This window comes from Camelina sativa, chromosome 11 (assembly GCF_000633955.1).
Source record: "Camelina sativa cultivar DH55 chromosome 11, Cs, whole genome shotgun sequence".
Taxonomy (NCBI): domain Eukaryota; kingdom Viridiplantae; phylum Streptophyta; class Magnoliopsida; order Brassicales; family Brassicaceae; genus Camelina; species Camelina sativa.
In genome coordinates, this window is record NC_025695.1 from 48,309,677 (window position 1) to 48,320,638 (window position 10,962).

General features: G+C 39.0%; 4 protein-coding genes across 5 annotated transcripts in view; 2 read left to right on the forward strand and 2 right to left on the reverse strand.

Annotated features, from left to right (window-relative positions):
- On the forward strand, positions 364-3,234 carry LOC104727156 (type I inositol polyphosphate 5-phosphatase 5). Its single transcript, XM_010446181.1, has 10 exons — positions 364-450; positions 572-707; positions 828-905; positions 1,186-1,273; positions 1,364-1,468; positions 1,574-2,171; positions 2,255-2,448; positions 2,534-2,642; positions 2,737-2,885; positions 2,981-3,234. Exons 1-10 carry the CDS (start codon positions 388-390, stop codon positions 3,195-3,197), a joined length of 1,737 nt encoding a protein of 578 aa, XP_010444483.1. The 5' UTR covers positions 364-387; the 3' UTR covers positions 3,198-3,234.
- Positions 3,223-5,111, reverse strand: LOC104727158 (ETHYLENE INSENSITIVE 3-like 5 protein). The gene has a single exon (XM_010446182.2). It carries the CDS (start codon positions 4,977-4,979, stop codon positions 3,375-3,377), a length of 1,605 nt encoding a protein of 534 aa, XP_010444484.1. The 5' UTR covers positions 4,980-5,111; the 3' UTR covers positions 3,223-3,374.
- Positions 6,182-9,255, reverse strand: LOC104727159 (acyl-coenzyme A oxidase 2, peroxisomal). The gene is made up of 7 exons (XM_010446183.2): positions 8,720-9,255; positions 8,306-8,421; positions 7,332-8,212; positions 7,074-7,253; positions 6,821-6,987; positions 6,608-6,731; positions 6,182-6,509 (listed from the first exon to the last, which is right to left on the reverse strand). Exons 1-7 carry the CDS (start codon positions 9,184-9,186, stop codon positions 6,354-6,356), a joined length of 2,091 nt encoding a protein of 696 aa, XP_010444485.1. The 5' UTR covers positions 9,187-9,255; the 3' UTR covers positions 6,182-6,353.
- Positions 9,522-10,962, forward strand: part of LOC104727160 — a 9,419-nt gene continuing 7,978 nt past the window's right edge. Inside the window, exons 1-3 of one of the 2 annotated variants that reach the window (XM_010446184.2) lie at positions 9,522-9,730; positions 10,015-10,645; positions 10,755-10,808. In XM_010446184.2, the coding sequence (XP_010444486.1) occupies positions 10,015-10,645; positions 10,755-10,808 (685 nt within the window). In that variant the 5' untranslated portion in view covers positions 9,522-9,730. The remainder of the gene's footprint in view (positions 9,731-10,014; positions 10,646-10,754; positions 10,809-10,962) is intronic. The other variant, XM_010446186.2, reaches the window with a different exon arrangement.

Here is a 10,962-nt window from a genome sequence, read left to right on the forward strand (position 1 = left end):
GATTTTAATTTTTATTTTAATTAATTCTGTATTTTATCCCCCATTTTATCTTTCGTCACCAAAAATACAAGAAATCATTAGCATCCCCTTCTGTTGATTAATTAATTAAGTAAGAGTAATCGTATTTAACTAAACAGTAGTAAAAACCAATTATGCTCATGTCAATACTCATTACTCAATCAATAGAGGTGAAAAATAAATCAAACCCTAGAAACAATTTTAAAAAAAAAAAAAATATATATAATAATAATGTCCTTCTCCGCACGATTTTCCAAGATCTATTAACACACACAGATTAATGTTTTAAGTAAAAGTATTTTAAATAATAACTTCTCTCTCTGTCTCTTTGTTTCCAATTTATAATTTGTGTTAAGAAGATTTTGATGAATGAGTTCCAATAAAGAAGATAGCGACTCTGAGAACAGCCTCCGAAGCGAGATTAAGAAGAAGGTTCTCTCTCTTTCTCCTTCAATTATTAATATAGATTTTGATTCTCTTGGAAAATGTCACGACGTGAAACCCATTAATTCTCTTTCAATTAATCAATTTTTTACAACATTCCTTGTTTTAGTCAATTCTTCCTAAGATTTTCGGATCAAGACGATTTTGTAAAGTAGAAGAAGAAGAAGAAGATGATGCGTCTCATAATAATATGAACTACAGAGGAATTAATGATGATGATCAAGACAACAACAACAACAACAATGGTAAATAATCTCTTCTTTAACCGATTTACGTACACCACAAGAAAACAAAAATCATTCGATTCGATTTTTTTTTTTTTTTTATCAAATAATGGAATTTGGATCATTCGTGCCTTTTGTTAGATTTGGAGCGACGAATGGCTTCTCGGAAGAAATCGGTTCTTGACAACACTTCTCCAATGATTTGGAAGACTGCTTCTGGTATAATTTTGATCATCTTTTTCAATGTGTGGTTAGGAATTATTTGAGATTTTGTTGGTAACCTACCCATAACATTTGACAAGTTTTCACATGATTACGATAGCGATGTCTAAATCGTACTAAATTGTCAAAATACTTTTTTAGATTTTTTTTTCTCCTTCTTGGACTCGTCTCTTCGTCGAGGCCTTTAATCTAATTTAGGGTTTTCTTGATCCCTTGTTTTTATTTCTAAGCAATGTAACTTTAGGGTCTTCTTTTTTATTCCCCTTAAATTTGTTAGAGAGGAAGTCAAGTCCTGGAATTGAAGGCTTGAATCTATCGAGTTTCGATAGGCCTATGGCTCCAACTACAGAGATTCGTGAACTCAGGTTTGAATATCTAATCTAATCTATCTCTCTGTGTTTTTTTTTTCGTTTTTTGGTTTCAGATTCAAAACTCTCTGTTTTATGAAATCTCAGGGTGTTTCTAGCTACGTGGAACGTAGGAGGAAGAACACCAAACAATGATCTTAACCTAGAAGACTTCTTACTCGTTGAAGGCACAGCCGATTTATATATCTGTGGGTATGATATGACTAAAATTTGAAACTTTTATTGGGGTTCATGGGTCTTAATAAAGTCATGTTTCAATCTTTATAACGATTCTTGTATTGGTTTTTTCATTATCAGGTTTCAAGAGATTGTTCCTCTAAGTGCAGGAAACGTTTTAGTGGTTGAAGATAACGAGCCTGCAGCTAAATGGTTAGCTCTTATAAGTCAAGCTTTAAACAAACCGAGACAAGACTCTGTTTATTCAAACGCTGCTTACTCTGCTTCAAGAACAACTTCTTGTAGTAGTAGCTGTGGTAATGAAGAATCAAGAACACCAAGTAGTCTTAGTTTCTTTCAAAGACCGAATCTTAAAGTCTTGAGCAGAAACTTTCGTGTTGATTCAAGTCTTTTGAAGACTTGTAACTGTCCAGTTAGTGATAATACTACTTCGGTTGGTTGGGAAGCTAGGAGATCGAAAAAGTTTAGTGATCCTATGACAGATAACAGTAACAACAATGCCGAGGCTGAGAATTTTAGGGTTCATGAGAATTTCTTGTTTGATGATGTTCCTGCGACTACGAAGATGCCAGGACAAATGAGTTATCGGTTGATTGCGAGTAAACAAATGGTTGGTTTGTTTTTGTCTGTTTGGGCTAGAAAAGAGTTGATTCCACATATCTCTCATCTTAGACTTGACTCTGTTGGGAGAGGAATCATGGGTCGCTTAGGGAACAAGGTAAAACATGTTTCTATCTATATAATATAAAGATTCTGACATCAGCATAAGGATCTGAATCTTTGTGTGTTTTTTTTGCACAGGGATGTATTGCTATCAGCATGTCATTGCACCAAACAAGCTTTTGCTTTGTGTGTAGTCATTTGGCATCTGGTGAGAAAGAAGGTGATGAGCTGAGAAGAAACGCAGATGTAGCTGAGATTCTTAAACATACTCAATTCCCCAAACTCACCAAGAACCCTATTTGTCGCGCACCCGAAAGAATCATTGATCATGAGTATGTTTTTCCTTGAAGTCGTAATCATTCTCTTTCTATAAAATTTTATAAAAACCGCTAAAAGAGTATGTTTTGGAATTTGCAGCCGAGTACTTTGGCTTGGAGACTTGAATTACAGAGTTGCTTTAACCTACGAAGAGACAAGAGTATTACTAGAAGACAATGATTGGGACACTCTACTTGAGAGAGACCAGGTTTTGTACTATATTATAAAAATGTTCTTGAAGTCTTTTGAATTCTTAATTCTTTTCCCGGTTTACTAACTTCTCTGATCTTTAAATGATTCAGTTAAACATGGAAAGAGGAGCAGGAAGAGTCTTCTCAGGATTTCAAGAAGGTCAAATATTTTTTGCTCCAACCTATAAGTACTCTCAGAACTCAGATGCTTATGCTGGAGAAATGACCAAGTCCAAGAAAAAACGCCGTACTCCTGCTTGGTATATTATCCAAAGTTCTAATCCTAGACAGTACTAAACCATGTTTTTTTGTGGTGTTGTTTTGATTCATAAAAAAATCTGTTTTATGTTTGCAGGTGTGATCGGATTCTGTGGAGAGGTGAAGGCATAGAACAGCTTTCATATATCCGTGGCGAATCGAGGTTTTCGGATCATAGACCGGTTTGCGCGATCTTTGCAGTAGAAGTTGATGTGAAGAGTCTGAACAAAGGTAGATTCAGGAAAGGTTATTCTTGTGCGGGTGCAAGATTGGTTGAAGATTGCATTCCACAAAGGCATAGTTTTTATGACTAAGATTTGTTACAATTCTTTTTGAAAATGAAAAAAAAAAGGTTTTCTTTCTTGATTGTATAGCTTTGGATCATCAACAAAACAACAAACAAAATTTTCTCTGTTTTTGTTCTCTTAACTCTGTTTTTTTAATACATTGTAACAACTAGAGAATATATATATTCCAAAGTTGAGATGTTTTCAATCTTGAGACATGTAAACATCTTTGTCTTCACAACCCATGTCCCATAATGAGAAAGCTTCCTCGTTCATGGTCTGATTCGAATCAGAATGATCTGGTAATTGGTTCAAATCCACTTCGGTATTTGTTTGATCTTCAAATCCTTGATCAGAACAATTTAAGTCATGTAACCTCTCGAACCAGAGATAATCTAGCCAGTTTCCATCTTGATTATGATAATCTCTTGTGTCCTCTGCTCTCGAGCTGGCGCTGTAATCATCGTCACTCGTAGTCATTGACCGAACATACCCGTCTGAGCCACCGCTACTATGGTTCATCGGTTCTTGATTTCCGTAGAGACACTCGATCTCGTGACCTGTCCTCAAGTTCTTGTCCACGAATCCTAAACTTACATCACTTGAAGGACAACTCGAGTTTTGGCAAGTGTATACATTTGATAACATTGCCTCTTGTCCCACAAACTCTCCTTTTCTCTTGTTACCGAACGATTCTTGATCGACAAGAAAACAAGCATTTGGCGACCATTCTTGATCAGCCCTTTTGTCTTTCCTCATTGACACCGCCGGTTCTTGATCTTGCGCTACAAGAAAACAGGGGTTAAGTGAAGATTCTTTATCGAAACAAGTAAATCCTGAAGGTTCTTGATCTCCATCCTTGTCCTCGTTATCTGAGACTGTGAGGCGTTTGAGACGAGCTTCTTCTTGGTTCAACACACGAGACCAAGTATCAGTCTCTTTGGCCATCATCTTATCTTGCAAACACTTAGACTGTCTCGCGAGCCGTCTCACTCTCTCCAAATTCGGCGACATGTGTTTAATCACAGCCGCTAAAACGCTCACTTTCCAAGCTTTTCTAAGATCGTGTGGTTTCCGATACGGTGGGGGACCGTGCTCAAACGCCGCAGCTCCTTGCTCTCCCCACCATAACTCCGTACCGTTCGGCCACCACGGTGGAGCCAAACCTTTTTCCAACGGAAACCGCCGTTGCGGTGGCACGCAATGTTGCATCAAAGCTGATAACAAGGACCCTAACGTCGTGTCTTGTAGCTCGTGAAGCATGTGGATATAAGAATTCGGGTCTAGAGATTCGTTTGACGAGATTAACTGAGCAGCCGCTAACGTCAAATAATCAGAAACGGCGTTTGGAGCGGTTTGATCGAATTGAACGTTTTCTTTCCACCAACGTCTTAAACTGTCTGAAGAACCGGTAACCGGTTTACCTTTTTCCGGTACGATTCCGTAAACGAAACCTTGAGCTTTGCAAACTTCCATAATCTTCATCATATACTTCAACACCGAATCTTGAGAACGAGCCATTTTCTTGCGGCGTGAAGCTTCTGCTCGGCGCACGATGGCGGAGGAGGAGACAGGGGAGGATGCTGACGTGGAAGATGACGACGGCGAAGAGATGACGGAGTTGTGATTGTCTCTCTTTTGTTGTTTGAGCTTACACATGAGGTTTCGATCTTTCCACATGCGTTTCTTGAGATCGTCGTAGCTGATGTCTTCACCGAAACGATCAAACTCGCCTTCGTCTTCTTCGAAATCATCGTCGTCTTCGTCTTGAATTGGACTAAGTGGTTCTAAATCTTGGACCTCCACCATTTTTAGTGTTTTTGAGTGTATAGTTTTACTATAATTATCTATATATGATTTGTAAAAACAAATGATCCCTTGCGATTGCTCGAGTTTATGTTATATATACGTGATTGATATTGACTTTATTGGCGGTTAAGTTACTTACATGTATAGATCGCGATATCTTGTGACATATCGTAATTAAGTCTATTATATGTAAAAGAGCTTGGAGGAGGTGTGCATGTTGGGANGGCGGAGGAGGAGACAGGGGAGGATGCTGACGTGGAAGATGACGACGGCGAAGAGATGACGGAGTTGTGATTGTCTCTCTTTTGTTGTTTGAGCTTACACATGAGGTTTCGATCTTTCCACATGCGTTTCTTGAGATCGTCGTAGCTGATGTCTTCACCGAAACGATCAAACTCGCCTTCGTCTTCTTCGAAATCATCGTCATCTTCGTCTTGAATTGGACTAAGTGGTTCTAAATCTTGGACCTCCACCATTTTTAGTGTTTTTGAGTGTATAGTTTTACTATAATTATCTATATATGATTTGTAAAAACAAATGATCCCTTGCGATTGCTCGAGTTTATGTTATATATACGTGATTGATATTGACTTTATTGGCGGTTAAGTTACTTACATGTATAGATCGCGATATCTTGTGACATATCGTAATTAAGTCTATTATATGTAAAAGAGCTTGGAGGAGGTGTGCATGTTGGGAGAGGGACGTGTCGAGATATGCTCGTCTTGTCTGGAACTAAAATTGCATGTCCTAAGAAAGCAAAATGAAATAAAGTAATGTTTTGTTTTCGGCTCAATATAGAAATAATGTTTTCATGTGGTCAAGAGTTACCTTGGGGAATTAACAATGGGTCGTGTAACCTAGAATTCCGCTAGTGAATAAACTTTTTACATCATTAGCTAGGATAGTCATCCGACAATTTGACATTTTTTTAATAACAGTATGATGTCAGTTTGAAAATTTTTGAATGTTAAAAGGATGGTTTTAATTGATGACAGTTCTAGAGGTTTGGATGTTTGTGAAGGATTCGAGGGATTTACATGACCTCTGCAATTTATATACCTTACGCCCCACCACGTTTTACCCACGCCTTTAATATAAAAGTCGGTGTAATTATCAATTTGTTTGGTGATATGAGCTTATGTAAATTCATTATATTCGAAGGTTAAATCGTAAAATTTTACGAATGTAAAAGTCATAAATGATATAATAATGGCTTTTCTGACATTTTTTATTACTTTGTTTTATTTTTCTCCCGTGGAATCAACAACAACAAATACAAATAGACATCCGTATAAATTGTTTTTCGGTTTTGTGTTGCTTCAAATCAAAAGATCATTCATTGTGATGATATATTATTTGTTCTTCACATTTTTAGAATCCAACTACTTGCGTATACTGTGAGTAAGCATCGGATTGCATGGCAATTGGTGCTCGAGTAACATGATCAGGTAGTTCGAACGCATCCACTAGTTCCTTCGCCACATTCCTTACTTGGAAACTCAAATACTCTGTCAGTTTATGAATTGCCTGCAAACAAGAACAAGATTTATGTTTAAAAACCATTTATAATCGAGAAATAATAAATCACCGATACAATTTGTGGATTATTATACAACAAAACAAACCTTAGCTTTGTTAGGCGCCACATAATCCACGTTACGGTACGTTCCTATATCTTTCCAGATTCGGTCCAATGCGTAAAGATCACATGCTAGTTTCAGAGCAGCTCTTGCACTTGGGTCCGGACAGCTGAAGAAAATACACAGGTTTGTAATAAGAAATTTACAAAACTTGATTTCTGAAGTTTTATTAAGGAAAGGTTTTGGTGTGATCCTTACTTTTTAACAGCTTCGATGAACTTGGCGAGAATGACTGATTCAATGTGAGATTCTGCAAGTGTCAAGAGATGATTCAAGCATCTGTTCCACGCACCGAAACCACCGAGAGTCTTTGAGTGCTTCTGCAATCTCGCTGCCACATTTTGTAGCAATCGCGATGTTCGATACTGAGGAGACAAATGTAAAGAAAACAATTGTAATAAATGAAGGCAGTGAGAGTCAGAGAGATTATATATGAGTAACACTAACTCACCCGGAAAGCATCTAGTTGGAACTTCGGATCTCGTAGATGATCTTCACCTTCCCAACGAGCTGTAACAGGATTTGGCTGAGACAAATAAGTGTTCATTGATTCTCTCAAGTAGCTCCATGTAGCTGTCAACGCCCCGCCTTGGAACTTTTCTTTGTAACGCTTCAATAAATCAGCAGCCACCTGAAAGAAAATAAACAAAACTATGAGCATGATTATATTCTCAAAAGAAGTGAAAAGTTTCTTAAAAGGTGAAAGGACCTGTTGAAGAAGCACTGTGTTGTCTCCTTCAAATGTCTGGAAAATGTCATGATCATTTCTCAAGCTTCCAAATCGATTAACAGCTGCGTAACCATGTCCTCCACACGCTTCTCTGCATACTGAGAGTGACTTGGCGGTGTAAGACGTTACATAAGATTTGAGCCCAGCAGAGAGTGCATGGACATCAGCAACCAATTGCTCATCATGAGTCTTCTTCATCTCTGAATATTTCTCCACAAGGTATACAGTTGCAAAATGGTATGCATAGGTGGAGGCTAACATCGGCATGAGCTTGTGTTGTTGAGACTGGTAATCGAGAATACTGACCTCAGGTTGCTTTGGAGGACCAAATTGTTGTCTTAGAAGGGAGTAACGGATGGCAATCGTTGCAGAGATTTTAAGGACGCCAACAGATGCATATGCAAGGCCAACTCGACCACCTACAAGCTCACCGAGTGTTGCCCCAAATCTTTTATTGATCGTTGGCAAACTGCTTGTATACTTGCCATCTCGGGAGACATCTCCAAAACGATTGAGAAGATTGTCACGGGGTATTCTCACAGAACGGAATCTCAATGCACCGTTATCAACTCCATTAAGTCCCACTTTATGTCCACAGTCTTGGATTTCAACACCAGGGAGCGTCTTGTGCGTTTTCATATCCCTTATAGGAACAATGAAGGCGTGAACACCCATATCCGAAACTCCTTTGGAATCATGAGTTGGAAGAATAAGCCTGGCAAAAACAGTGGCAAACTTCCCATGAACTGCAGCATTTCCAATCCACCATTTGATAGCTCCATCATTAGGTGTATCAATTACAAATTCGTCTTTAAGTGGATCAAATGTGGCTGTGGTCTGAAGACCTTGAACATTTGACCCTTGAGTAAACAAAAGAGAGGTACTTAGTACACAGGGTATGCCATTGAGACAGAGTATTAGATGCTGAGGAAACATAAGTCATCATCACTCACCATGGTGAAGTTCAGTCATGGCAAAGCAACCGGTGTAGTCGAGATTGTCAATGCCATCAAAATACTTGTCTCTATGCTTCTTGGTTCCTAAATTGAGCACAGACCCTCCCCAAAGACTGCAAATGTACATGTATAAAAAAATCAAACGCAGACTACGAATCCAATATTATTTAAAACTCATATGATACAAAACAAGATCACACTTTTCCATCGAGAACGACACCACAAAACAAAATCTTTAAATCACTAACTTACTCATTCGCAGTAGGAAAAGTTAAAAGCTTTCAACTTTAAAGTTGATAGCGAAGCTAAAAGTACTAATGACAAAACAAAAAGCTCAAATCTTGAAATCTCCAAATCCAATGACGAAACAAGACAAGCCTAGTTCTATTAAAAATATTCAAATTCACTAACCTGTATTGAACGCCCATCTTAATCCCAAAGGACATATCAACACTTCCAACAGCTTCCATAATCGCGAAATACTTCTCCGGATCATCAGCGACATACCTAAGCGGCCTAATCCCAGTTTCCCTAACAAGTCCTAGCAGCTGATTCATACACAGCTCCCGATGATCGTCTTTCGAGATCTCGATCGGCGTCTGCAAATCGGGGCGGGAATTGAAAAAGTCGAAAACTTTCTCCTGTATATCCATATGTTTCCCCCTCATGTACAGAGACAAAGCTTCCCCGTTGACTTCCAACTTCTTCGACGACCTCGACGAACACCTCTCCGCCTGCACCAACGGTAGCGACGGCGGCGCAGTCACGTCGGGAGAAATGTGCGAAGACAATCTTTGGATTCTCCTCATCGCAACTAGGTCGGAAGAAGATTCCTCCTCCGCCGCCCTCGGATTCATCATCCCTCGCCGCGATTCCATTAAACAAAAAAACTTGAGTCTTGATGATGAAAGGTTTCACCTTTTCTTTCTCTTTGGATTATGAACAGAGAGAGAAGTGTTATGCTTTTACGACAAGGAAGATGACGTGGACACGTAGTTATCAAGATGACGTGGAGATATATTAGTGGATAAAGTTTTGGCTGGTTCTGGTGTGCTTTTCGAGGTGATCCTTCCTTTCCTGTCTGATAAGATATGTTGACTTGACGTGGCACAACGTAAACTAAAAAAAACCTGGGCTTTTGTTGTGATAAGCCCAGTGGGTTTAGATTAGTTTTGGCCCATTAAAAGAGTGCGGGACCGCGCGTGACTCCTCCTCTCTTCCCCCCGCTCCGAGTCCGACGCCCAAATTCGAAACGCAAAATCTTAGATCGGGGAAAATCTTAAGATTAGTTCCCGCCTCAACAACCTCAAAAATAAACCCTAATTCTTCTCTCCTTCTCTCTCTCTCACTACTCACACGTCTGTGACTTTTTTATATTCTTGTTCTTCTTCTCAGCCAACGACGGATGCCAACATTTCATTGGTTAGTAACCCAGAACTCAATTGATTTTTGTCCCTTTGTTGATTTTTAGGGTTCTTCATTTCTCAAATGTACGAATCGCTTCGGTTTCTTGCGTCCTCTTAGTTTACGATTCCGAATTTATGAGGGTTTTGTTTAATTTCTTATTTTGGGTGTTTATTGAACTTGTTAGGGTTTTCTTGATTTTTTTGATTTTTTTTTTTTTTTGCATCTTCGTGTAAAAAGTTTCGATTTTGGCTTCTTGCTTGAAAATGATAGATTTTTTTGTTTGTTGTTTTCTGGTGAAGATGACTGGAGATAGGTGCAGCTTAGTAGTGCCCAAGGAAACACGTCGTCCATTGTGTGATATGACTAATAATGTTCCAAGCAAGAGAGGGCTTTCGTCGCTTCTTGGTGATTTGCTTCTGAAATCTGGTGGTGATGATTCTGGTAAGAACCTTGTTGTTGCTCGCGAAGGCTCCGGGGTTAAGTTTTCCAAGAGGTTGTGTTTAGTTGTTGACGACTTGGTCAAGGAGAGTACTAGGACTTGTAGTGATACCATTCAAGGTTCTTCTTCTGATGATAATAATAATAAGAATCTCCATGTAAAAGAATCACAGGGTGAAACCAATGCCGTTGATATGGTTGTTGAGCCTCCTTCTAAAGGTGGTAATGATGCTGTTAAGGAGATGTCTGACAAGGACTCGAACTTGACTGTTTGTGCCAGTCAAACTGATGCTGTTACTGGTGAAGACTTAGCCATGACTGTGTTAAGTAGCAGCAATAGCAAAGAGGCGGGTGTGTTGTTGTCTAATTCTCAGAGTATCAAATCGTTTAGTATGAACAGATGTTCCAGTGTTGACGGTATGGGATGTGTTAATCATAATATGGAAGCTGACGACGAGCTGAAATCTTGCTCTTGTTCTTTTTGCCTGAAAGGTTTGTCTGATTCTCTAGTGTTGTTTTTTTTTTTTTGTTTATGATATCTCTGTTGTTATCAATAATATGATCTAACTTAGTCAGATCTGGATGTGATGAATGTTTTCAGCTGCATATATCTGGTCAGATCTTCACTACCAGGATATCAAAGGTCGATTATCAGGTAAGTGTTAAAATCACANACCGTTCGGCCACCACGGTGGAGCCAAACCTTTTTCCAGTGGAAACCGCCGTTGCGGTGGCACGCAATGTTGCATCAAAGCTGATAACAAGGACCCTAACGTCGTGTCTTGTAGCTCGTGAAGCATGTGGATATA

Coding starts and splice junctions, on each gene's coding strand:
- LOC104727159 (XM_010446183.2), bottom strand. CDS start 9,186: ATGGAATCGCGGCGAGGGATGATGAATCCGAGGGCGGCGGAGGAGGAA. Junction 8,422..8,719: donor AAGATGGGCGTTCAATACAG/GTTAGTGAATTT, acceptor GTACATTTGCAG/TCTTTGGGGAGGGTCTGTGC. Junction 6,510..6,607: donor TGGCGCCTAACAAAGCTAAG/GTTTGTTTTGTT, acceptor TCTTGTTTGCAG/GCAATTCATAAACTGACAGA.
- LOC104727158 (XM_010446182.2), bottom strand. CDS start 4,979: ATGGTGGAGGTCCAAGATTTAGAACCACTTAGTCCAATTCAAGACGAA.
- LOC104727156 (XM_010446181.1), top strand. CDS start 388: ATGAGTTCCAATAAAGAAGATAGCGACTCTGAGAACAGCCTCCGAAGC. Junction 708..827: donor CAACAACAACAACAACAATG/GTAAATAATCTC, acceptor GCCTTTTGTTAG/ATTTGGAGCGACGAATGGCT. Junction 2,643..2,736: donor CTCTACTTGAGAGAGACCAG/GTTTTGTACTAT, acceptor TAAATGATTCAG/TTAAACATGGAAAGAGGAGC.